This window comes from Lissotriton vulgaris, unplaced genomic scaffold, assembly GCF_964263255.1.
Source record: "Lissotriton vulgaris unplaced genomic scaffold, aLisVul1.2 SCAFFOLD_4834, whole genome shotgun sequence".
NCBI classification, from domain to species: Eukaryota; Metazoa; Chordata; class Amphibia; order Caudata; family Salamandridae; genus Lissotriton; species Lissotriton vulgaris.
In genome coordinates, this window is record NW_028245643.1 from 21,725 (window position 1) to 49,267 (window position 27,543).

Consider the following 27,543-nt stretch of genomic DNA (forward strand, 5'->3'; position numbering starts at 1 on the left):
TAGCCGTTGCCCTCACGGCGCAGGAAGGTAGGGGAGAAGATGGTGTCCCTGTGAAGCCTTAGAGCCTCAGAGCCGTTCCCCTCACGGCGCGATTTGCAGCAAGTGCCCCGCCTGGACGCTCGGTGCCCCTCTCCCTTGTAGCGCCTCCGGGCGTGGTGTGGCGTCACTGTTCTTGCGCCGGTCGGGGCAGCTGGGGGATGTAGTTCCCGCTGCTCCCGTGCCGACCGAGATGTAGTTTTGGCCGCTAGCCGTTGCCCTCACGGCGCAGGAAGGTAGGGGAGAAGATGGTGTCCCTGTGAAGCCTTAGAGCCTCAGAGCCGTTCCCCTCACGGCTCGATTAGCAGCAAGTGCCCCGCCTGGACGCTCGGCGCCCCTCTCCCTTGTAGCGCCTCCGAGCGCTGGTGTGGCGTCACTGTTCTTGCGCTGGCCGGGGCAGCTGGGGGATGTAGTTCCCGCTGCTCCCGTGCCGACCGAGATGTAGTTTTGGCCGCTAGCCGCTGCCCTCACGGCGCAGGAAGGTAGGGGAGAAGATGGTGTCCCTGTGAAGCCTTAGAGCCTCAGAGCCGTTCCCCTCACGGCGCGATTTGCAGCAAGTGCCCCCAGTAGGAGTAAATTGCAGAGGAGAGAAGGCATGGGTTGACACAGCTGGTTGTGAGAATGTCTCATGAATTATGAGAGGGCTGTGAGTCCTTGGTACAAGCTCAAGGGGCAGCCATGGGATGGGCCACAGGTGGGAGCAGGGAATATGTGTATGTTGTAGCTGATGGCGGATGGGGAGGAGGGGAGGAGGGAGTGAAAGGAGACTGGTGACAGAGAGGAGGTGTAGTGTACAAGTGCCAGGAAAGGACATGAGGTGCAGGTGGGGATGGTTGAGAACAGGGGCAGGTGGGAGGAGTGGATACAGGGCAGGGGAAGGCAGAGTCGGGTGACACAGGAGAGGGTACGAGAAGGGATGCCTCACAGGAAGGGACACATTTTAATAGGGGAGTGGGTTTGGTGCCAAGACAGGATCACAGAATGGTGACCCAACAGTCTCCCACAGAATGACAGAAAGGAGCCTGTTGGGTACCAGGAGAGGGACAGACGAGGCAGGACTGGAGTGACTGATGAGAACTGGGCAGTACTGGTGGCAGCAGAGGGCAGGCATTGATGATGGGAGGCTACAAGGGAGTGGGCAAACAGGCAGGAGGGATGGTTGACAGAGGGATGAACGGGGTGTGTGCAGGACAGTGCGTGTAATCAGTGAAGTCTTGACCACTTTGATGGGTTCTAATGCTCATTTGTAGAAGAAAAAATCCAGTTGCCGTCCGTGATGAAAAAGAAATTCCAAATCCGACACTTTTCAATACAAAGTTAAAGCGGCATTTAAAAAAAAGAGAAGCCTCTATTGCAACATTTAAAGATAGAGGGCCTCATTTATGAGAAGTGACGCAACGCATCGCTGCACAAAAATGACACAACTCCAGCAATGTGTCCTTTCACATGGGGCAAGTCCCATGTGAAAGGGCCTGCATCAGTGTTACGCCTGCTGTGAGGCAGGCGTAAGATATTGACGCATTTGCATCCTACAAGTGGTGCAGTGAAATCTTAGAGAGTTCACTGCTTCACTTCTATGACCCTTTCTTGCATCAGAACGCCCCCCCCGCATACATTATACCTGGCGCAGGTATATGGTGGAGCAGGGGCTTACAAAGTTAAGCATCTACCTAGATGCGTCACTTTGTAAATATGGTGCAACAAGACACATTTTTTATGCCGCTGGTGCGTCACAAAAAGTGACGCACCGGCGACGTAAAAGTGACGCATGGCCTCATAAATACGGCCTGGAGAGTGTGACTGCAGAGTTTAGGAGCTGGTGCATGTTGGAGACATGTTACCGGGTGGCTACAGGACACGTCCTGTGCCTTGTCATTAACATTGTAGAGGGTAAGTGCCACTCTGCTGGGTCCGGTCTGTGAACCCAGAGTGCCACCATACCTGGTTCCGTAGCCTTTAAGAGGGCATGGTTACTGACTTTCTTTGTGATGACTTCTGTATGCTCTTTTCCATTTCACACCAAGAAGTACAGCTTCGAATGATCTATTACCAGGGGTCAATCACCAGTGCCAGTAGCCATATTCGTTGACTATCTCACCTGGTCACAGGGCTCAGGAGAAGGCGGTGATAGATGCCAACTCTGCCCTGGCTGGACACACTCTTTTAGTACCTGATTGGCTACTAAGACTGTTGTCAGTCCCACGTAACCTTACGTCTGGGCTGCTTCAATTTTTTAACTGTATGAATTGCGGGGTTGGTGATCCCCGCGCTGTTCTCATGAAAGGCCATAGGATGGAAGGGTAAGATATGTATACAGTAGAGAAAATTAAAAGCAGTAGTCTACCATTAAAAGTAGTAGGGGCTGCGTGTACTATTTACTGCTCGCAAAACACTGGTCGCAAATTACAATCAATATTGCAATATCATTTGCTTTCATCACCCTTTCACAGACACCTCACAGTACACAATCAGTTGTACACAACACCAGTCATCCCTTCCGAACACCACAATGATACATGCTCACAGCGCCACTTACTGCATCGGCCACTCACTCCGTTCACCTGCCTTTTGGCTGTTCAGCACCAACCACTTACACTATTGCACACATAAAGGATAACTTGCGTACACAACTATTTCACATCTCAACCACTCGTTTTACCCTTTGCCACATTACTCTGGCCTTTGTATCCCTTGACCAGTGATAAGTGTGGCTCAAATCCACCTGAGCGACTTACCTCACTCATGTATCACTAACAATTAAATAATCCAGCCAGGCAGTGGAGAAGAGTTAGACACATATTTATTCAAATAATATTCATCTGCAGATGGGCCCTGTCAGTTCTACACCCCAGAGAGTGCATTGAGAGGACTGAGGACTCTCCTCACAGCAATACAATATATCAGAGCATGGCAGCGTGAAAACACGCCCAGACTGGAAAAGTACTGGGCTCAGCAGAGGGAGAACAATTAGCTCATACATTGGGCATCTGCACCTGCGAAGGCAACACTGTTATCTTCCCCTCAAGGCCACAGAGCCGAAGCTCTGAGGAAAGAAATGCTGAAACAGGGACTTTCTGCTCATAAGGGAGGGGGGAAAACTGTACCATGAGACATTGTGCTGCAGAGCAAATGTCAGCATTAGAAATCTGCCTGTCATAGGCAAGCTTCTTATTATTATAAGAAAGTATACAAAATTATCAACAATGGGACCCTAACAGATAGAAGGCAATGTACTACAGCAAGTCTTCTAACTTGGAAGGCAAAAATAAGACAAAAGCTTAACCATTACAGAAACAGTTCTATCCAAATGAAGCTTGCATATAAAGAAAAATAGCTCAGTGGGTTGCAGCACATGAATAATAGGCTGTAACTGCATATTAATTTATGACACATTAGGCTAACATATGTACAACATCATTAGCAGGAAAATTACAATCTATCAGACCCTCCTTTTAGCCTAATGTGGCTAACATAAGTGCATCCTTTATTACTCAAAGTAGGGACTGTGCAATTCTAAAGGAGAGAACGGGAACGGCATCACACATCAATCAAATGTCGGGAAAGGAAATACTAGGATGAGCATAGTCATAGAGGTAGCGCAGCATACTATAGGACAGGAAGTGCAGAGGCAACTAATAAAGAACAACCCCTGCAATACCTACTAAAACAATTATTATTCTCTGGGTGTGAGGCACCCTCCTTTTTGACTAATCTAAGCATATTCTCCCGGTGTACCATTGCTCTATAACATTATGTCATTATTGGACAACTTAAAAAGACATCACAGTTCAAGTCATGAGCAGGAAGTAATGCAATAATATTGATCAGAGAAAACGCCCTATTGAACCATATACTCAGTGTTCACTTGCCTCTAGACTACTCAAAGTATACTAACCCTGACAGCTACTTCCATAGGGCAAGAATAAAAGCAACTTTTTTTTTTTCCACCCTTGTGTGTTTGAAGGCAACGACCCACACCCAATAATCTGCAATACTATAAGTAACAGGTGTCTTGTGCAACAATAGAATACTACATCATCCTAATGAACTTCCAAAAAAACAAACACATTATTACATTTGTATACCATGTGAACCAAATATGGGCAGGGGCATCTGGACAAGGAGCCGCAGAGGCAGCTCCTCCTGGGGAAAAGGAACATTCAAAGGGACTCATTTTCCTAGCTAAAAGACCAAAGTAAACTAAGGGAAAAACAGTTCACACTGAGGCCAACCAGGGGGAAGTGGGCAAAGGTCATTGAGGAGCCGCAAAGGGCTGCTCCTCATCCGGGATGGGGCGGCCAAAAAGGGTACATATTAAAAAATCGCAAAAATGTGTAATAAAAAAATGGGAAAGATACTCTAAAAAAATTGTCCCAGACAGTCCTTAACCGGCCAGAGGGGTTCTTCAACCCTTAAAAGGGATCTTCTCCCTGTGTCCTTCAAAGCCTCACAGGCAGGCTTTTACCGTCTATACCTTAATCCCACGTCGCTTGACACACAGCAATTGTAACAGAGGAGCACTTAGTCTGGGCCCCCCACACCACTCTATAGTCTCATAGAACAGAATCTTCGGCTAAACACCAGGGCTCTTACAAGTCCATCCCTATCACTAAATCTTCTTTTGTAACAGAATCTCCACTAAGCCCTTCTTCCAGTGTTCAGTCCCGTACACCTTTACCTTTTTTGGGGCCGCAGACTATAGGGAGTGCTCCCTCGCACTTCAGGGTCAGTGAACAAAACGGGTGTATCTGTAACATGAACTGGACCCTTTAACGCCTGACCACTAGTATCAACGGGAGTATCGGAGCTTGTAAATCTTCCTCTTTTCTTTTTGTCTTCTGTGGTGCACTTGGCTCTGCACGTGACCTTTCGCTCCCCTCCCCTCAGTGTGGCGTTGGATCAAGAGATCGGGCTAGGCAATTGCTTGTGTTCTTCATCAGCAACACCCTCTTTTACCTACTTGAATTAGCGTAACGGCAGGGGGACCTCCTCGGCATGCGACACATCGACGCATGGGTCCACGTCTTCCTGCCCTCAACTCGTACACATCGTCAGTAGCACCCGTCGTTGTTCCAATCATCTGGGCTCCAAACAATATTTCCGCTGGTCGATGAAATGTTCAGGCCCCTCCGGCAACGGCTTCAGGGTGTCTGCTACCTATTGATGAGTAGAACGAATATCTTTAGTCAAAGCATACAAAGGGTCAAAACAATTTCTTATCTCAAAGCGCCACAAACATTTGCTGGGCGGTGTGAATTTGAATGAAAAAAACATCCCAGGCCTGTCAATAAATTTGTACTAACAATATGTAATATAGTACATGTTTGACTTTTCAATTTTTTTACCTGTGGTCGGACGTATGCATTTATTCTAAGAGAAGAGAAAAAAATAAGACAACACAGACATGTTGTATTCCCGCAAAACATTTTCTTGAGACGCTATTCCTATAGCATGCACACAGCGTCTACTTTGTGAACCCTCACTGTTGTGCAAAAGATCAAACACTTCTAATATTCACTCTTTTTTTTTTTATACTCATGACCATGCTCATGTACTATGGGAAGCAGCAGGAAACTAACTTCTACAAAGCTATAATTGCAACAGAAAAAATATTTTGCTGAGGATATTTTGCTGAGGATCACACGCATCCTTCACCTTTTTCACTATGTAGACCATGTCTTGTGATGGTCGGGTGGAGAAAACAGCACAAAATGACAAAACACATCAAGAAGAGGAAGCTTGGGTATACATAATGAGAGAAGAGAGTTTCAAGCTGGCAGGTAGTATGGAAAATCCTTGTAAATATACATGACGTTAAGGGTGGCCTCTTTGAACATATGTGGACTGAATAACGGAGGGAAAAGGCAGACTGCTGCAGCTATGCTAAGGACGTTAAGGCTGGACGTGGTATGTCTCCAATCATATTATGGGGAAGGATAAATTCATGCTGGAACAGATGGGGTATGATGTTCTTGCTCATACAAATCAGGATAATAGGACAAGAGGAGTAGCTATCCTAGCTAAAAAATATTTCACTCATACAAAGCTATTGAAATTCCCCCCGTTATAGTTAGTTCAGCTAACTATAACACGCGCGCCTGCAATGCACTGCTGATGACATCACATATTACATCACTCATGACGTGGTCAATGACATCACTCATGACATCATCCAGTGAATGTGTGTCTTTCTGAAAAATAAAAGAAAAAAAGTACAGAACTATTGTTCCCTTCAAAGGTCAAATAAGGAAACATTAGTCTGGGGCGTCTTCTCTAATAAAGACTATCAGTTTATTTTCACAGACTAGCTAATAAAGAACTAGCAGTGTGTCCGCATGACTTTAAAACACAACACTTGTAAAACAAAGCTACCCACATCAAATTCCCCTTTTAGAGCAAAAACAGAACAGGCTAATAAAAACTGGAGAAGAGGAGAGAGCGATATACATATTACCTATTTCTAATTCATATTTACAACAAGGGGTGGTGAGGGACTATCATAGCATTACCTATTTCTAATTCATAGGAGAGCAAGCGGAACGCTAGCTACCTCCCCCATTTTTGACAGAAGGAAATCTGAAACGTATTTCTCTTCAGTCAAAACCATCAACCCCCCTTGAGTGTAGCACTGGGCAGAAACAAAATTGTAGGAAATACATAGCACTTTTGAGAGGGCTAGAAACACATGTACGAATGTCATTGCCATAAGATAATGTGTGTTCCTATTAATATCGAGAATTCACTCTCATCATGTATCCATTGCAAAACACACAACCTCTATTGAGACCTTCTATTCCCATTAAGGAGTAAGGACAAGGGAAAGTATAAAAATTAATTAGGGAAATGGTGGCAAAAGGGAAATCTATAAAGGAACAACCATGTAACAAAATGGACATACACTGCTAAAAGTGCTTTTTAAAAAATTTGAGGGCCAGAACAAATTCCCCACTGAGGGACCTGTACTTGTTATCAAAAATGAATTTGTCAAAACAATACAAAACAGAAACAAGCATACCAAAGCAGCAAGTATAGTGGCTGTGCCAAGCACAGAAAACATAGACAAGTCCCAGCCACACATGCAAAGGAGCTGTGACACAGAACACAATGCCATGCATGCAGCTCAAAACCCAGTACGCATTTTGTGTCAGCCTTAAAGTCCATCAACATACCTACCACGCTGAACAGAACAAACAATGCACAGTGAGCCAAAGAAAGCATAAAACTCACAATATTCACATGCGTATATCATAAAATAATACGCAATAATACATATGCCAAACACAAAAACCACAAAAGGGAAACACAATATTAGTTACTCAGAGGACTATATCCTTCTCATGCATGTCATGCATCATGCGGTGTGGTGTTAGTGCACATGTAATCCATCTTTAACACAAAGTTGCATCAATACTCACCATAACACAGAGATAATATTTCCCATTGCCCTGAAACGAAACGAATCAAACCACAAAAAAAACAACACACAAAATATTGGACCAAAAAAGCAACCACTTAGTAAAAAATACCCTGTATAAATACTCACCTTAAATCCATTCTCAGAGCTCATTCACACCCTCACATCCTTTCAATGTAAAAAAAGAAACCTATTCGGCTGTGTTGTCTTAGGCAGGACGAATCCCCAATGGCCAGCCAAAAGAACAAAGCATGTAGCAGTATTGAAAATCACATGACTAAGTTATAATTACATCTAAGGCAGCATCAAAAAGAAAAAAAGATATAAATTTACGGTCCATGCGCAAGACTCTTATTCTTCTTATTAAATATACCAAACCCTTGTTCTGCACAGACACCTTACTTCTGTATAAAATAACAGCTCTAAATGGGTCATGTTAACATTTTGACATTTGCACAAACACACTCTGGACCTCTACTCGGGTGGGGCACTGTGCCCACTGCAATGGTGTCCTATGGACAAACTGCATACAAAGACTTTTATACAAATCCAATATATACATGCATATATACATTCCCACCAGACCATTTTTATGAGCAACACAATCAATAATAGATACCTACCCTCACATGATCAGTTCTCTCCACTAGGGATCCACTAGCAAAAACACTAATCAGTATGCCCATGAGAGACCCCCCCTACTCAGTATTTATTCAAATAGAAAACCTGTATACCATGACATGGACCAACACTGAAACAAAATATCTGGTAAATTATTTTTTTTCAAGACAATCCTTCTTTTTTCAGACTTGTCCAAATGAAATAACCTGTTGAAAATTATTCATAAGTTTGTTCCTGATACTAAATCACATGTGTTCTGAACAACTCCTTCATACTTTAGTCTGAACCAGCATTTTGCACTAATAGTTATGCAGACTTGCTCTAAATTCACAATTCACATGGCTCCATCTGTGTATCTCTGCCTGTCCGTGCCAATAGCTGGGCCTCCTAGCCCCCCCATAATCTTCTGTCTGTGCTCTGCGAACCCATTGGAATGCTGTTATCACACAAGGTCACCGCTGCTCTGCTCGTCTAAATCTCCACAAGAGCCTTGCTCACATTCTTCATTTTTCTATTTAACCCTTCCAGAACGGAATAGAATTCACACACTGCCATAGTAAATCTTCCTAGCCCAGAGTCCCAAATTCTTTTTCAAAGTCTCCCTTTGTCGTTCAGAAAAATGCATCTCACACTCCACCCGACCATCTTCCAAGAGCTAAGAATTCTAGGCTGCTCGCCAGCCTTCCTAGCCCCCCCTGGCATTCAGCACCAAGGCCAAATCTGCTTCGCAGTCTGTGCTCGTCTTTCAGGCGCTGACAAAGCCAAGAAGCCTTTCCTAACTTTTCCGACATGCCATATTTTAAAAAATACATTTCTCTTCCTCCTAACTTTACACACTTTCTACATTTCTATTAATATACATTCTAATTACTGGTAATCAAATCCTCATTCTTTTCTTCATCTTCTACTGTTCACAAATTAAGGGGATGAAAGAAACCAACATTTTTTTTTTCATAGAGCACAGCCCTGCATGCACTTTTACACTACATAAAAAAAAAACACACTGATAGCCAGGCGCAACCATCTCAGGTAGCTCACAAGGACCAGACAATTAAGACAATTAACTCATGCAAAAAGATGCACTCACTTCATTCAAACAAACATTTACACAAACAAAAGGCAACCCACAGACTGCTCTCAAACCGGATCAATTATAACCAAATCATATTACATGAAATACATACCGAATCCTCTTAATCACTGCTCACATTGCCCCTGAGCCCATACAAGCACATTTAAATAGGAACGCCTTGCACCTTTCAAATATACACATTTTGTCTTCTTTTAAAACTAAACTGTTGATCTGTCCATATTCTAGGCTATCATAAGTCCTCATATCTGTCTTTGCTCAATCAATCAATCAATCAGTGACACTTATAAAGCGCGCTACATACCCGTAGGGTCTCAAGGCGCTGGGGGGGGGGGGGGGGGGGGGGAGCCGCTACTGCTCGAACAGCCAGGTCTTCAGCTTCTTCCTGAAGGAGAGGTGGTCTTGGGTCAGGCGCAGGTCGGGAGGGAGGGAGTTCCAGGTCTTGGCGGCCAGGTAGGAGAAGGACCTTCCTCCTGTAGTCGCTCTTCGGATGCGGGGGACGGCGGCGAGGGCGTGGTTGGCTGATCGGAGGTGGCGTTTGGGAGCGTAGAAGTTGACTCGGCTGTTGAGGTAGCTCGGGCCTTGGTCGTGTAGGGCTTTGTGTGCGTGGGTGAGGAGGCGGAAGGTGATTCTTTTGTTGACGGGGAGCCAGTGAAGGTCTCTCAGATGTCCGAAGATGTGGCTGGTTCGTGGGATGTCGAGGATGAGTCTGGCTGAGGCGTTCTGGATCCGCTGGAGTCTCTTCTGGAGCTTGGCGGTGGTACCGGCGTAGAGGGCGTTGCCGTAGTCCAGTCGGCTGGTGACGAGGGCCTGGGTGACGGTCTTCCTGGTCTCGGTGGGGATCCACCAGAAGATCTTCCGTAGCATGCGTAGGATGTTGAAGCATGCCGAGGAGACGTTGTTGACTTGCCTGGTCATGGAGAGGGAGGAGTCCAGGGTGAAGCCCAGGTTTCGTGCATGGTCTGTCGGTTTGGGTGCGGTGCCCAGGGCGGGAGGCCACCAGGAGTCGTCCCAGGCGGAGGGAGAGGAGCCCAGGATGAGGACCTCCGTCTTGTCCGAGTTCAGTTTCAGGCGGCTGGTCGTCATCCACTCGGCTACCTCTTTCATCCCTTCGTGTAGGTTGGCTCTGGCGGCGGCGGGGTCGTTGGTCAGGGAGAGGATCAGCTGGGTGTCGTCGGCGTAGGAGATTATGCTGAGGTTGTGTTTGCGTACGATGGCCGCGAGGGGGCTCATGTAGACGTTGAAGAGGGTGGGGCTCAGAGATGATCCTTGGGGGACGCCGCAGATGACTTCGGTGGCCTCTGACTTGTACGGTGGTAGGCGGACTCTCTGTGTTCTTCCGTCGAGGAAGGAGATGATCCATTCCAGCGCCTTGTCCTGGATTCCGACGTTGCTGAGGCGCCGTACTAGGGTGCGGTGGCAGACCGTGTCGAATGCCGCGGAGAGGTCTAGGAGGATGAGGGCCGCTGTTTCTCCGTTGTCCATCAGGGCTTGGATGTCATCGGTGGCGGCGATGAGGGCGGTCTCGGTGCTGTGGTGGCTCGGAAGCCGGACTGTGAGGGGTCGAGGGATCCGTTCGTCTCGAGGAAAGCGGCCATCTGCTTGTTGACGGTTTTCTCGATGACTTTGGCTGGAAACGGGAGGAGCGAGATGGGGCGGTAATTCTTGAGGTCGGTGGGGTCCGCTGTTGGTTTCTTGAGTAGAGCGCTGAGTTTGGCGTGTTTCCAGCTCTCAGGGAAGGTGGCGGTGTCGAAGGATGTGTTGATGATGTCTCGCAGGTGGGGTGCGATGATAGCGTCGGCCTTGTTGAAGACGTGGTGAGGGCAGGGGTCGGTCGGTGATCCGGAGTGGATGGAGTTCATCGTGCGGATGGTGTCTTCGGTGCTGATCGGGGTCCAGGCGTGGAGGGTGGTGGTGGGGGGTGGTTGTTCGGTCATGGTGTGCGTTGGTTGGTTGTTGAAGCTGTTGTGTATGTCCGCGATCTTGTTGTGGAAGTATGAAGCGAGGGAGTTGCAGAGGTCTTGCGATGGGGTGATGTCGTTGTTTCCTGCGCTGGGGTTGGAAAGCTCTTTCACGATGTTGAAGAGTTCCTTGCAGTTGTGTGCGTTGTTGTCCAACCGGTCCTTGAATGCTGTTTTCTTGGCGGCGCGGATCAGCTGGTGGTGTTTCCGGGTGGCAAGTTTGAAGGAGGTCCTGTTGTCCGGTGTTGGTTCCCTTCTCCAGACTTTCTCGAGGGCTTGGCAGTTCTTCTTGGAGCTCTTGAGTTCGTCGGTGAACCATGGGGCTTTCTTGCTGCCGGGTCTGCTGGGCGGGGTCTTCAGTGGGGCGAGTTCGTCCGCGCAGTTGCTGATCCACTTCGTGAGGTTGTCGGCGGCCTGGCTGGGGTTCGCTGAGCTGGCAGGAGGGTGCTGGCTCAGGGAGGTGGCGAGCTGGTCTGCTGTGATCTTGTTCCAGCTTCTGCGGGCGGCCTGTTGCTGGTGGTGGTGGGTCGTTGTTTTCTTGAAGGTGAAGTGGACGCAGCTGTGGTCCGTCCATTGAAGCTCTGTGGCGTGGCTGAAGTCGATGTCCTTGCTGGATGAGAAGACAGCGTCGAGTGTGTGTCCGGCGAGGTGGGTGGGGGTGGACACCAGTTGCTTGAGTCCCAGGTTGGCGAGGTTGTCGAGCAGGGTGCTGGTGTTGCGGTCGTTGTTGTTCTCCAGATGGAAGTTGAGGTCTCCCAGGAGGATGTAGTCAGCGGAGGGGAGGGCATGTGGGCTGACGAGGTCGGCGATGTCCTCGCTGAATTGTGTGCGTGGTCCAGGGGGTCGGTAGATCAGGGTGCCTCTGAGGGTGGTGTTCGGGTTGGTGTGGATCTGAACCTCTCTCTGCCACAACCTTAGGAATTAAACATTCTCTGACAGCTGTACATAGCGAATATTAAACAAAATCAGGATAAATCTATATTCACATACATCTTAGAATTAAAAGAGTCTTTTACAGGAGCGGGTTGGCTCTCGGCCAATCTGACATCAGTTGAACTGCAGCAACACCTAAAACATTGCAACTTACTGAAACGCGGCATCTTGCACCCTCAATCAAACACCACCAAACTCACTCAATCAGATACCGCCAAGGAACCCACACATACCCGGACACAAAAGACCAAGCAACTATCTCCACACACAGCCACTTACATTCGCCCACGCACATACATCCTATGCATTAAGTCCCTGCCAAACACGTGTTACCATAATGGGACAAGGCCCGTCGACCAAGTCCTGGGGAACCTGGACCCTACCGCAGACCGAACAGTACACTAACTGTTCTGAGGATGGAGAACACATCTGCCACCCGGGTGGCACTAAGGATCGCTGCGCACTTTACCACAGGGGACCCAGGACCCACTCCCGCCGAACCGCCACCCGAGGGGTTCGGGGTGAGTTCCGGAGCCCACCCGCAATGAGCCACGCCTCCACCACAGTACCACCCGGTCGGATGACCAAAAACAAATGTCCTCCCAACCTCCATTAAGTCTGTCAGAGCACCACTCGCACTCTGAGTTCCCCGGAGCACACTAGCCCCAGGAGCGCACCGGCTCCTTTACCACTAGAGACACACCGGTCTCTTAACCACTGGGGACACACTAGTCCCTGGAGCACCCTAGCTCCTTCAATAACCAGTCGGACCACTCACCTCCTGTTCGCGGAACCCGACATCCACTGTTCTCCACCGCCGGCTGCTGGCTGCTGGGACCAACACGGTCAGCTCCAGGTCCTGCCTTCTGGACCCCGGCGTAAGATCCGAACCGGGACCTCTCCCGATCAGCAGGGTGGGGCAGCGCTGCGAGAACCAAGCTCGGCATCAGATGGGTACCCGGGCCCACCGTGCCGACCAGCGGGTCCCCGGTCTTCTGCTACCCCCTTACGGGTGAGAAAGATCTTTATCGCGGGGTCCCTGTTCCGGGCGCCATCTGATAAGTGTGGCTCAAATCCACCTGAGCGACTTACCTCACTCATGTATCACTAACAATTAAATAATCCAACCAGGCAGTGGAGAAGAGTTAGACACATATTTATTCAAATAATATTCATCTGCAGATGGGCCCTGTCAGTTCTACACCCCAGAGAGTGCATTGAGAGGACTGAGGACTCTCCTCACAGCAATACAACATATCAGAGCATGGCAGCGTGAAAACACGCCCAGACTGGAAAAGTACTGGGCTCAGCAGAGGGAGAACAATTAGCTCATACATTGGGCATCTGCACCTGCGAAGGCAACACTGTTATCTTCCCCTCAAGGCCACAGAGCCGAAGCTCTGAGGAAAGAAATGCTGAAACAGGGACTTTCTGCTTATAAGGGAGGGGGGAAAACTGTACCATGAGACATTGTGCTGCAGAGCAAATGTCAGCATTAGAAATCTGCCTGTCATAGGCAAGCTTCTTATTATTATAAGAAAGTATACAAAATTATCAACAATGGGACCCTAACAGATAGAAGGCAATGTACTACAGCAAGTCTTCTAACTTGGAAGGCAAAAATAAGACAAAAGCTTAACCATTACAGAAACAGTTCTATCCAAATGAAGCTTGCATATAAAGAAAAATAGCTCAGTGGGTTGCAGCACATGAATAATAGGCTGTAACTGCATATTAATTTATGACACATTAGGCTAACATATGTACAACATCATTAGCAGGAAAATTACAATCTATCACCAGTCACAAAATCACTTTCACTACACACCCCTGCTTTAGCCGCTCACTCTGTCATTTCCCAGTCAGCACCTACACCCCTCCTCAGAATAACTCTTGATATCAATTAATTGAAACCTCAATTGGAACAGCTGTAAACACCTTTTAATCAAATCACTCACCTTCAACTGCATGCATCATTCATTCTCAGCTGGTCAGCAACACCCGTCAGCCCCACCACAGATCAGCAACACGAGCCGCAACTACACCCTTCACTCACACCAGCAATGAGCTGCCGCCACTTGCAGACTGCCCAACTTGGCCCCACCATTCATTCATCTCCGCTATATTACACACCGCTCACTCATGTAATCATTCGCATGAGACATCTAGTCATGTCTCACCCATATCTATGCGTAACCCTAACCTGCCTTTCACAGCATGACCAAGCCACTGGCAACCTTTCTTTCACATCCCAGACTGCATCACTCAGAACTCTGCCACTTCCAACACTCATTCACTGCTTCACAGCACTTGCAGCCCACACCACTCATTTCTTGATAAAGTCCTTCAGAGCATGACTAATACCTCATGCCCAGCATTGCTGGTCCACCCCATGTCCTCTTACACCAGCCCTGCAATGCTCTACACTCAGCTGCCACTTCCTTTTCTACATTCCTGCAACCATTAACAGCACACACTGTAGGAAGGTAAATACCTGACTATGGTTACCCCCAACTTTTTGCCTGGTGTTTTGCTGGTTTTCTGACTTAGTTGACCTGGGACCCTGCTATTCAGGACCCCAGGCCCACTGCTCTCTCTGTAAAATGGATTCCATGTACCTTAGGTACATATCTAATTGGTACTGGGCCACCTTCTCAGACCCTGTAACTCAGGGCATAGGTGTACTCAGGGCCTACCAGGGGCTGCAGCATGTATTATGCCACCCCTGGCTGGCTATCTAAATCTGACACAACTGGCTGCACAACAGCTGGGGCAAGGTGGTGTAATCACCCCTTGCTGTAGATATAGTATTCCTATATCTAACCCTAAAATAGACACATAGATTCCTATAAGTCACTCCTATGGCAGGCCTTGACAATCCTGAAGGCAGAGTGCTTGGAATTATGTGAGATGGTGCTCTGGCATGAGCTGAGCCCGTCTGCAGCTTGCGGAACCAAGTCCTAATAGCTGTTCTATGATAACACGTACCATATACTCTTAAGTGCATTATAATCCTTGCGGTTATTTGTCAACTTTGGTATCGCTTTATCAAAACATGTCGAGTAAGGTGTCATACGAATTGGGATACTAACCCCTCGCCAATTCTGGTGACAGGGTTAGCATTCCACCCTTCTAGAGGGACACGACATGTATGTAACTGTGAACCCCGGTTAAAGTTAACTCGAGCCTCAGCATCACAAAATGGATGATGCCACCACAGACACAAGTCTGACCCCCTGCAGCTGGGAGTCCTTCCAGCGAGGGGAGCTTGGACAAAGGGTTTCCTGTCAGGGGCGGTGCTAGCACCATCCCAAACAGGGTTTTGTGTATCCTGGGTAGGCAGGGCTTTACAGGAAGGTGACTGCAAGTGGCACCCCGGTGCTCACTATGCATAGGCCGGCTTGAACCAGTTCCAGGGGCACACCAGCCCCTGAGCTGGGGAAAGTCCGGCAGGGGAGAGGGGTGTAACCACCCCCCTTCCTGGTCCCACCCCTAGGGCAGGACCTAGTCGCGTACCCACCCCTTTCTTTAGGATAAAGGCAGGAGCGGGAACCCTTCCAAATTAGATCATCTTTGAATCCTGAAACTACTTTCTACGAAAGGAACTCTCGACTTCTTCTCAAGATTTCTCCCTTGTGACTAAGGAGTAGTCACCCTGCATCCGCAGGCACCATCTAAGAACACTGCGGTTTGCTGCACGTCCTTCCTCCGGAATCCGACTGACTAGCACAACAAGACCCGGCTTCCCTGGCACCTCTGACCTCTACCTACATTTACAGCTAAGCTGAGAACCGTGGGTGCGACGAGACCTCGAGGGACCGGCCATCTTCATGACTGCACGACGCTTATCCAGCACGACCGCCGAGGGATCCTCGAGTGAGTGCTTTGGGGTCCGAGAAGCCCCAACCCTGAGCAGCTCCAGCACCGAAGTCCAGCCTCCCAGCGTCTCCACGATCGGCGTGGGGCCCTTCTGCTTTTTGCTGCTCACCGCGTTGTCCGGCTACTTGCCTGCTGGCTTGTGGCCCTCTTGACGACGAACGACGACACTTCAACAGCTGGTCGGGTTGCTCCAGACTGGCCCTTGCTCCCTTCCAAGAGAGGAGCACCCCGGACCCTCCTGGTCCACTCCAGATGCCATTTTAAGTCCACTGCGTGGGCTTGTATTTGCCAAGACTTGTTGCCCCAATCCTGGGTCCAGCGATGTCGATAGCAGATACCATCGTGGGACAGCTCGCACCTCCATCCTGGTCACCGACAACGCCTCCTGGTCCGTGAGACTGCAGAGCCCAGCGTCGCCCACTCACCTGGTCGAGGTGACTCCATCCGGTGCCATCCTGGTGCCCATCTAATCACTGGCTAGTGATTCAGAACTTGGTCTCCTCTGCTTACAGGTGTCCTCCATCTTCGATCCAGGCTTGGATCCATCGAACTATCTTCACTGGTCGCCTGCCAGCAACTTCTTCTTTCAGGCTCCATAGACTGCAACGAGGATTCCCGACGTCTTTCCAGATCTATGCATCCGCAGCCCCTGGGCTAGGTAAACTCAGCATTTCGGTGCTCCAGCATAGCTTTGCTATCCAAAGGTCCAGATCCTTTTTCGTTTCAGCTCTACCTAGTCGGATTCGTCCGATAACACTAACTTTACAAAATCTAGCTTCCATAGACTTTGTCCCGCATCCCGCGTGAGAGTACACGCTCTGCACCCGAGTCCCCTAGGCCTCCTGCTAGTAATCTGAAGGTTCAGTAGTCCAGTCCTAGCGATTCCAAACCCTATGAGATTAGTACTTACCTGCTAGTAATTTCGCATTCCACTTTTAGAGTATATGGTTTTTCGTGCCCCTCGGGCATTTGTGTAAATTGCGCAACTTAAAGTATTTTCGTAAGAGTTTTGTTGTGTGCTTAGTACCCTGTCCTCATAAAGAGTCCAGGGTTGTTGTGATCTAAATAAATACACTGTTTATTTTCATAACACTTGTGTGGTGTCCTTTCACTTGGTGTTCAAGGGGTATATGTGATGGTATAACAGCTGGCTTAACACGCCCTCTAGAGTTTAGCCCGAAGACTGCTCGTATCCACGCTACTAGGATAGCTGGTCTATAAGGTTGACTTACAACCAATCATCAATAAGGGTTGTTTGGACTGATACATAGTGATCACTAGAATAGTGAGCACTGCATATCAGGCCAACTTCTCACACACACCACCCCTTCTACACCACACTCACGGCACTATTCATTGTGGCGTAACCCCGTTGCACGAGTCACCCGCAGTCACTCAGAGCATCACTGACCGCCCAAAAGTTCTTACCTTCTACGTAGATCATATAATCATTCTCAGCCCATTTGAACCACAGCTACCCTGCACTTACATCAGCACCTCCGCAGGTCTCAGACCTCTCTGAAGTTTCATTCGAGAGCCACTCCAAAGGTCCCAGAGCCCCACAAAACATTGTCTCTTTATTCCCTCAAAGGTTTGTGGCCCCTCACATCATTTGATAGAACCACAGTAGCTGCATACACAAATCACCACCACAAGACCAGTCACCCACTAAAGCATCCCTAAATCACACCACCACTTAGCTGCAGCACCCATGTAACCACTCACACAACCACTTGGAGGCTTACTTACACTCAACCACAGTATCCTGAGCAGTCATACACACTGACTTTGTCAACACAAACCCTGCATTGGTGGTGCTAACCCCTGCACTTACAGTTTAACATCTGCCGTCCACAGAATGACTTGATTGGAGGGACAAAGATCAAAATGAAAGACAAAAGGAGGCAGGATTAAAAGGAGCGCAATGGTGTTATTAATGGTTCTAATCTAACAAGCCCATGCTATTAAGCTGTGACAGTAAATGTGATGATCATAGAAAACATGTAAAGAAGTGATCGTGAAATTGTCCTGGAGAAACCTAAACATATCTTGAAGTCCTCGCTGGTAAGACTGGGTTCATTTTCTTAGGTCAGCTTAATTGAATTCACAGCCAAGTCTGCCTTTTCAGGTTTACTCTTCTCTGTGCCAAAATAAAACAGTGAACAACTAAAAGTATCCTATGGTAATCCATGAACTGCTCTGGGACTACCTGCCCATCCCTCCAATCACAAGCTGTGAGAGGTCGAGCAAGGACCGTGCTAGGGTGAACAACTTCTTACAAGCCAATCAGAAGGGTCCCAGCACAGCCTTCTCAGGAGGTTATTCTGAATTGCTGCTTTCAGGCAATCAGACTAGCCCCCTGTGGTTAGGCCCCTCTGATTGTATGCTGTGTACTCATTCGGAGTAAAAAAGGACAGACTTTTGTGGCAACCAAAAATCATCTCACCACAAACAAAGGGGTGGGGACCCACAGTTTGGGAAACAGAGTGAAGCCGGACCCGTGGCTCGGATCCGTCTCGGCTCTACCTGTTATTTGTTGCCTCATCCACCTCTATTTGGATGATTGAAACAAAGCATCTCAGAAAAGCTCACTAAATATGTTATTATTCACACTTTACAGACACTGGAAGGATTAACAATAGGAAATACAATAGAAAAAAAAGCATTTGCAATTCAATAGGTCTCCCATTTGCGAAAGTTTGAGCTCTTGGCGTTGTATGAGTCACGTGACCTCCGGAGGCGGGAGTGAAGCCAGAAGCAACTGGATGCTTGAGGGCGAGTCACCGGTGAGGGGCCCTTTAAAAAACAAGCTGTTCAAGTACAGGCCGGATAAACCATGCCCCACCCCGCATCTGCCGATACGCCCAGCCTGGGTCAGAGCCCAGGGAGCAGAGCTGCTCGCACTCCTCGGGTTTCCTGCTCGGCTGAAGACGCCTCTGTGGACAGAGCCTGCCTCCTGCCTCTGCCTGGGGACTGAGCCTGCCTCCTGCCTCTGCCTGTGAGAGTGCCTCCTGCCTCTCCCTGCAGACTGAGCCTGCCTCCTGCCTCTCCCTGCAGACTGAGCCTGCCTCCTGCCTCTGTCTGCGGGCTGAGCCTGCCTCCTGCCTCTGCCTGCGGACTGAGCTTGCCTCCTGCCTCTGTCTGTGAGCCTGCCTCCTGCCTCTGTCTGCGGGCTGAGCCTGCCTCCTGCCTCTGCCTGCGGACTGAGCCTGCCTCCTGCCTCTGTCTGCGGGCTGAGCCTGCCTCCTGCCTCTGCCTGCGGACTGAGCCTGCCTCCTGCCTCTGTCTGCGGGCTGAGCCTGCCTCCTGCCTCTGCCTGCAGACTGAGCCTGCCTCCTGCCTCTGTCTGTGAGCCTGCCTCCTGCCTCTGTCTGCGGGCTGAGCCTGCCTCCTGCCTCTGCCTGCAAACTGAGCCTGCCTCCTGCCTCTGTCTGCGGTCTGAGCCTGCCCCCTGCCTCTGCCTGCGGAGTGAGCCTGCCTCCTGCCTCTGCCTGCGGACTGAGCTTGCCTCCTGCCTCTGCCTGTGGACTGAGCCTGCCCCCTGCCTCTGTCTGCGGGCTGAGCCTGCCTCCTGCCTCTGCCTGTGGGCTGAGCCTGCCTCCTGCCTCTGTCTGCGGGCTGAGCCTGCCTCCTGCCTCTGCCTGTGGGCTGAGCCTGCCTCCTGCCTCTGCCTGCGGGCTGAGCCTGCTGAGGCAGAGCTTCTCTCATTCCTCAGGCTTCCTGCTCAGCTGAAAGCGCCTCTCTCTGCGGACTGGGACAGGGGGAGCCACGGGATGGCTGCAGCGACCCCCCTGATGCCGGCCCACCACCACGGCGCCCGGGTGTATATGAGGAGGGTCCTGGAGGAGGCCTGCGAGCGGCTGCTACGGCGCCTGCGGGAGGAGGATCTGCCCACGGAGGAGAGTCCCACGGAGAAGGACAAAGAGTCAGACTGTGACGGGGTGCAGCGCTGCGCTGATCAGTTGATAAACAGATTCTACAGCTCGGCGGCCCCCCGAGACCCCCAGAAGGTGGCCCGCCTGCTCTCGGAGACCTGCGGCTGTGACCAGCTGCCCCCCGGCGTGCTGCAGGCCCTGGCCAAGAGATCGATTAACTACTCGAACCACGAGCAGGTGGTGTGCATCATGCAGAAGGTGGACCTGCGCGAGGAGAAGCTGGCGGCCTTCGTCACCGACGACTGGAGCCTGAGCCAGAGCCTCTTCGCTGAGATCATGGGCCTCCTGCAGGGCCGGCACTGGGACCGCCTCCGGGTCCGGCGCGGGTACCTGGCACAGTTCACAGGAGCCAATAAAGAGCCCCGCGGAGCCCCTAAGCCAGTAATGCAACTGGGCGGAGGCGGAAATAGTTCTGACCCGGAAGTGCATGGGTCTAAGGGCACCAAAACAAAGGGTGATCCTGACCCGGAAGTAGACGCGTCCGCTGCCACGCGGGGGCAGCGCGTGGACCTGGCCATCGGTGACAGACGGACTAAACTCGGGTTTTACATCGAACTGAAGAAGAACCCGAAGGACAAGAAAGCTCTACAGGGCGGCAGGGACAAACTGAGGGCCATCCTCGGCGCGGAGAGTGTGAGCGCCCCGGGGAGCTTCAACACCACGGAGGAGAACAGAGTGTGCTACCAGATCATCCTTTACACTCCCGACGAGCTCGCCAAGGGGTCACAGCGCCCAGGAGAGATGGAAAAGTTACTGAGCAAACAGAGCAGCTGGATGCATGTGATAGATTGTTATGATGAAGCATGGAAACTGCCCAAAAGGGAGGTCGGTGCCTGCATCATGGAAGTCAGGCCTGATTTTTGATTCATGCGCCTGTAGATATGCATTGATGGGCGCATGCACACCCTGTTAATCCTTATGCTATACACCAAGCTTTCAACTGCAATGTTCGGCACCGGTGTCGCGCTCTGCCCGTGCGCCTTGAATAATACAAGGACGCACCGATGAACACTTTGTTCAGCTGATGCGGAGTGTACGGCCTCGAACCCGCGCCACACGTGTAGTTGAAGAGTTAAGAGGCGGTGGATCCCGACATCTTGGACTTTGCAGCACTGCCAATGACCGCACAAATTCACTACTAATCATCACACTCTTAAAAGTGTAACAATTCATACTATTACAGACCCCCAAAGCTATAAGAATGGCTTTGGAGGCAAATGCTAATAATTGGAAATGTAAATTGAAATAATAAAGAGAAGTTGTTGTGCTCGTACCTAAATTGGCAGACACCACGGGGAGCATCGTTTACAATGCGGTGTTTACACCGCAGTACCTTTACAACGATGCCATTACAACACAAGTTGTTACTACGACTTGCGCTGGATGGCGCTGTTGGACAAGGAATGTTGTAATTTTATATTCCAACACCTTCCCTACTGTTACGTGGACTGGTTTTGGAATATAAAATTATAATATTCCAAAATCCGCGCCCTCCAACGCAAGTCGTTGTAACGACTTGCGTTGTAATGCCCGCGATGTCAAGTACCGCGATCTAAAAGATTGCGTTGTACTGACATACATCCGACACCACTCTCATGTGGCAGACAGTCATAAGCCCCGGTGCTGGCAATTAAATGCCGGTGCTGAGCACCGGCACAAATTAAGTACTGGACTTTGGTATTCGAACTTCTAGGAAGAGCTTGATCAAATGATGAACGTTGGCAACCCTTGGTGCATTAAATCATGTTTTACATGGACATTCACTTATAAATTCACTCTTTTATTTTTGTAAGTGAGGCGAGGTCTGCATTTTTCACTTTCGTGCGGGTGGGTGAGTTATTCATTTGGTGTTATTTGGAGTCATTTATTCGTGGCTCGCAGACTTCATGGTTCCTTATTTTTTTATTTTCTGACTGTTGGAAAAGGGCTGGGTTCATGAGGCATTAATTATCCTGACGTTCAGAGGTGTGGGGTGGGGCCAGGCATTTCTAAGAAAGATGTGAACGGAGGGGCACGTTCGGCAGATTTGGCGGTGGGAGACTTTTGTTGTGCACATGCACTAGGAAGGGTTAAAATGATCACATTCAATGAACAAAGCGGTATGTTTGTTTTGGCAGAGAGTAAAGGTTCAGGAAGCATCTGTAGTTATATATTTTATTGCATATATTTTGCCTGAGAGTGGCAGCACTTGTTTGTCGGCCAGTATTAATGCAAAAAGGGGTTTTAAACCAGGGGGAGTTTGGATTAAACTATGCTACTTCTGATGGGACGTTCTTTCCTAATGTTTTACAGTGACCCCTGAAGAAGAGATTGTTCTCGAAATGCATTGGGTATGACATGTATGATGTCACAATTTGAGGAACAATCTATCATGGATTGTCACCATTTTTGAACATTACAACGTGAATAAAACATGGAAGTTCTGAATACCTATTGTGCAACTCGTTAGAATTCTGGAGAAAAATGGATAAGGATTTGATTAAAATGTTGAAAAAATTATGAGAGAAGTCAGTTTAAAAGGTTTAAAAAGTTTCATAATGGAGCCGCGTGGGTAGTGGCGCGGGTTCGAGGCTGGGCGCCCTGCATCAGTCGAACTAAGTGTTCATGAATTTGTTTTGGTATTATGCGCTGCAGATGCAGGGCTTCTGTACCTCGAGTCAGATCAGCGTCTGTAGCTAATTCCAGATGTGGGCTTTTGGGGATCACTGGCCTTCTTAAAGCTGCTGCACAGAAGAACTGTGTCTTCCCTTTTCAGCTTGCAGGCTCCATGACCCAAGTGACCATTATCATTTACAACGCCAGTAGCGGTCGGTGGTGAGAGTGCAGTGGGGGTGACGTGGGGCGGGGAGTGGAAGGGTGGGGGTAGTAAACTACGGAATACGGCCAAATACAGGTAAGTAAACATATAAATGAATAATTTTGTTGGGCGCACTGCATCGCATTTGGGGATGCAGTGTGCGGAACAAAATTTGTTTTATTTATTTATATGTTCATGTTAGAATTGGGGGTCTCTGGTTGGCGCAAGTATTCACTTGTGACAAGCAGGGACCCTCTCCTCTAAGTCAGGGCGAAAGATGACCCCTTTAGAATTACCCTTGCTCACCCTCTAGGTGCGTGGCGTGAGCAGCCAAGGCTATTCTCCAGGCGTTTCTGAGTTAAGCATTTGTAATAACACACACAGTAAATTTACCAATCCCCCCACAAATGGACACCAGGCTGTAGATATGTAAAAATATGTCTTCTTTATATAAAAATATATCTATGCAGGCAAGAATTTATCACAAGACCATTAATAACGTTTTGCTTAGGCCACAGTTTGTAAATAGACAAGTGTTCTCTTTGTTTATTGTTCAAAATGGTTCCTTTTTCAACTGTTCTTAGTCCCTGAAGGCCTCTCTAGCTCACGGGACACTTCGTAGCGCTCTGGCGCGCTCTCCCAGATAAAAATGACTAGACCCTACCGCGACTCACGCATCTAGCGTGAGCAGCGTACGTCGCGTACGGGCAACCTCCACAAGTACGAGCCGTACCCCGCTCTCCAAGCAATGCGAGGCGTACTTGGTCTCTTATGCAGTGCGAGGCGTACTCTGGTCAAAAGCACCACGGGGAAAGAAGGCGCTGTGGGCCCCAAGCCCGTTGTGAGCGAGACGTACCTTGGCTTTGTTCTCGGCGAAGGTGGAGGCGAGGTGCACAGCGGCTCCTGGGTAGAGCGAGGCTGGCACCCGAGGCGTCCAGACTTCACGGAGTCTGTTCTCTGGGTCTGTTGGTCCGGTGGGGGCCTCAAGCGGGAGCGTGGGGGGGGGGGCACAGCAGCAAGCCTTTGTGCGGCGAGGTGACACAGCGATTTCACTCGGCGGGGTGAGAGCGGCTCAGCGGAGCGGGACTCTCCCTCGGCGGGGATGGTGAAACACAGTTGGTCACGGGCTCAAAGAGATGCGGCGAGGTGACACGGCGATTTCACTCGGCGGTGGGAGAGCGGCTCAGCGGAGCGGGACTCTCCCTCGGCGGGGATGGTGAAACACAGTTGGTCACAGCCTCAAAGAGATGCGGCGAGGTGACACGGCGATTTCACTCGGCGGGGGGAGAGCGGCTCAGCGGAGCGGGACTCTCCCTCGCCGGGGATGGTGAAAGACAGTTGGTCACTGCCTCAAAGAGGGGCTGGGGGGCACCAGGGTCACGGCTCCGGCGTAACAGGGATCCTCACGTTCACCTGCAGACGAGCAGGGAGCAGGTTGAGCCAGATGATCCTGTGGCTCAGGTCAGAGGGCAAGCTCAGTCAAGCCCTTGGAGAAAGTTTCTAGCACAAGTTTACAAAGTCTTTTCAGCAAGTCTTTTCCTCTCCTTCCTCAGCAAGGCAAGCAGCAGGCCAGTCCTTCCAGCGTCTTCTTCTCCTTCTAGTTGGAAAGAGGTTCTTTGTGGGAAACAGGATTCTGATTTACAAGGAGCAGGGCTCCTACTTTTATACAGCATTTTCTTTGTTCTTGCAGGCCAGAGGGGCCTCTGCATAACTTCTTTCAGTCTCTGAGCACTTTGTTGGGTGTACTCTGGTCTCTTCTTTCAGTGTGAGGGGCAGGCACATCAGACGCTCCCCAGGAGGTGGAGCCAGCATTGTGTGGATAGGGGCAGCCAGGAGTACCTTGTTGACAGTGCTTCTCCCTTCCTGGGCCAGGTGTCGGGCTGAGTCATCAGTCGCTCTCCAGGAGGTGGAGCCAGCATTGTGGTGGCAGAGCACAGCCCTATTCAGAGTCCAGGGGCACTCCCACCTCCCACCAAGGTGTAATCCTTGCATTCACCACCTGTCGTTCCCCAGCCCTGTCACTCACATAACCCAGACAGTCACATCCTAGCAGAGGCGGGCTGAAATGGTTAGGCAAGCAAATGCTAGCTTTCTAAAAGTAGCATTTGCAAACAGGATATTAAAATAAACTTTACTAAAAGAAGTATTTTATTATTCTGAGTTCAGGCATACTAAACTTGACTTTCTACCATGTTCCCTGAGCCTGCTGTGATTATAGAGTGTAATAATTCCAGCAGCCCATCTTGGCCTAAGAGAACAGGTAGCCTTACAATAGTGAAAAACGAATTTGGCTGTAATTCACTATTAGGACATGCCCCATACATCAGGACATGTCCTACCTTACACTTACAATGCACCCTGCCCTTGGGCCTACCAAAGGGGTGACAAGTATGAAGCAAAGGGAAGGTTTAGAGGCTGGCAATTGTGTGCACTTGCAATCCGCAAAAGTCCTTTAGGAAGAACTTGGCCTTAAATATCAAAAATTGGAATATGTGGGGAGTTTCAACTATCAAGGTATTACGTTGGATAGTAACCGTTCATGGAAGGGACAACTGACAAAAAGTAGGTTGGCTTTTAAGCAAAACTCGATGCCCATCCTAAAAGTGCACGGAGCTAGTTATTCTAAAGCCATTACGCCAGCACTGGAAGTATTCAAGGCAAAGGCCCAATCAGCTGCACTTTACGGTGCTGAGGTCTGGGGGCATTGCTGTAAACACAACTTTGAACGGGAAGAAAACCACTTTTTGCGCAGGTTACTAAATTTACCAACTAGAACCCCCCTAGTTCCAGTATTTTTGGATTTGGATCTTAAGCGGACAGATTACCAAGCAGCTCTTAGGCCATTGCTGTATTGGGTAAGGTTATGGACAACCCCGGAGTTGTGTAACTATAAAAGTGGACTGATAGAAATTATTCAGATTGATGAGTACAAGAAAATTGCATGGTTAAAACACATTGAACTTTGGTGTACCAGGTTAGGGCTGTCCCATTTTTGGACGAACCCCAGAATATGACATTGGTGTGTAAAAAGGTTCTAAAATCTACTTATTGGTCCTATGTCAAGGATGAGCCATCCCACTGTCCATCTATTGGCACATTGACTCAGAAATTTCTGACTATAAAAGATAACGCTGCATTTGAACCATTTATGGATGAGATAAGACCACCATTAGCAAAAACTTTATATTTGCAATTTAGATATGGGGTATTACAGACTAATGCTCATACATGTAGACGGGGAGTTAAAAATGAGGATGGTATCTGTACCCTTTGCTCATTAAAGACAAAGGAAGATGATGTCCATCTATTGTTTTTTTGTTCGGCTTATAAGTTACCTAGACACCGTTGGATAAGATCCCTCTGTAAAAATATGGGTGTCAGGTTGTATAAAGAGGCAGAGCATATCATTAAGTCTAATACTTCACAATTGGTGGTTTTTTGCATAAGCAGGTTCTTATTCAATGTGTATCTCATCAGAAAACGACTTGGATACAAATTGTAATACAATATTGGAACCTGTAGTTTCCTTTATATAGCATTAAATAATGCAGAATGCACTGAGTTCACTTTTTGTAAAAATTGCATGATTTTAAAGATCTTAAACTTTGGTTTTTAGTCTGGCTTTTTAACCAGGAAATAACCTTTTTTATTGTCTTATCTGGATTTTATGTAGTAATATAAAATTACTTGTTACTGAATCAATTGTTACTCTGCCCCATTATATTAATTGTAATGTGTTCATGTGATTAATTGTTGTCAAGGTCATTTTATATATTAGTCTGTAAATGTTTTCCTTGTCTTGTACTTCCTGCTTTTATGGCTATATTAGCCGAAAAAAAGTTGAACTGAACTGAACTGAGTGTAATAATTCCAGCAGCCCATCTTGGCCTAAGAGAACAGGTAGCCTTACAATAGTGAAAAACGAATTTGGCTGTAATTCACTATTAGGACATGCCACACACATCAGGGCTTGTCCTACCTTATGCTTACAATGCACCCTGACCTTGGGCCTACCATAGGAGTGACTAACATGAAGCAAAGGGAAGGTTTAGAGGCTGGCATGTGTGTGCACTTGCCCAGCCACCATGACAGTACCAGACTGCACACAGGTTCTGCAATGGCAGACCCTAGACACATTTTAAGGCTGGTTCTGTGGGTGGCACAACCAGTGCTGCAGGCCCACTAGCAGTATTGGCATTCACAAGCCCTGGCACTCCTGGTGCACTCTACTGGGGACTGACAGTAAATCCAATGAACCAATCATGGACATCAATCACATGTACACTTTTCAGTAGGGAGAGCATATGCACTTTAGCACTGGTCAGCAGTGGTAAAGTGCCCAGAGTCATTAAAACAACAAAAACAGGTCAGAGAGAATATTGGAGGAAGGCAAATAGTTCAGGGATGACCCTGCCAAGAAGGCCAAGTCCAACAGTTTACTTACCTGTACTTGGCCACATTCCGTAGATTACTACCCTCCACCCTGCCCCTCCCCGTCCCACGTCACCGCCTGACAGCACTCCCACCACCGACCGCTACTGAGGGAGGGGCCCCCGCACTCATGCCCAGGGTTGGATTGGGATTGAAAATCAGCCCGGCCACCCAAAAAAAATCGACCCACATTTGCATAATGCATTTCCTCAAATGACTGCTTCGTGGTAAAAAACATTTACACGTTAGTTTACACTGCTGAAATACACCGGGAAACAAGTGAGGCCCCTTCTACTCGGGCCCCCTGCCCCGCTCAGAATGTGCACATGGTAATGGGCCGGACAGTGAGACAAAGGGAGTGATACCTCTGCCTGTTTCTAAACAGGAGGTAATGAGCGTCCATCTGCCTATAGAAAGGCCACTGAGACACCGCCTGGGCCGCTGGC

The 27,543-nt window shown here is 48.9% G+C and overlaps 1 protein-coding gene across 1 annotated transcript; it reads left to right on the plus strand.

Moving 5' to 3' along the window:
* Positions 1–19,503: 19,503 nt before the first annotated feature.
* Positions 19,504–22,276, plus strand: LOC147666327 (uncharacterized). Its single transcript, XM_086949129.1, has one exon. It carries the CDS (start codon positions 19,708–19,710, stop codon positions 20,731–20,733), a length of 1,026 nt encoding a protein of 341 aa, XP_086805255.1. The 5' UTR covers positions 19,504–19,707; the 3' UTR covers positions 20,734–22,276.
* Positions 22,277–27,543: the final 5,267 nt, after the last annotated feature.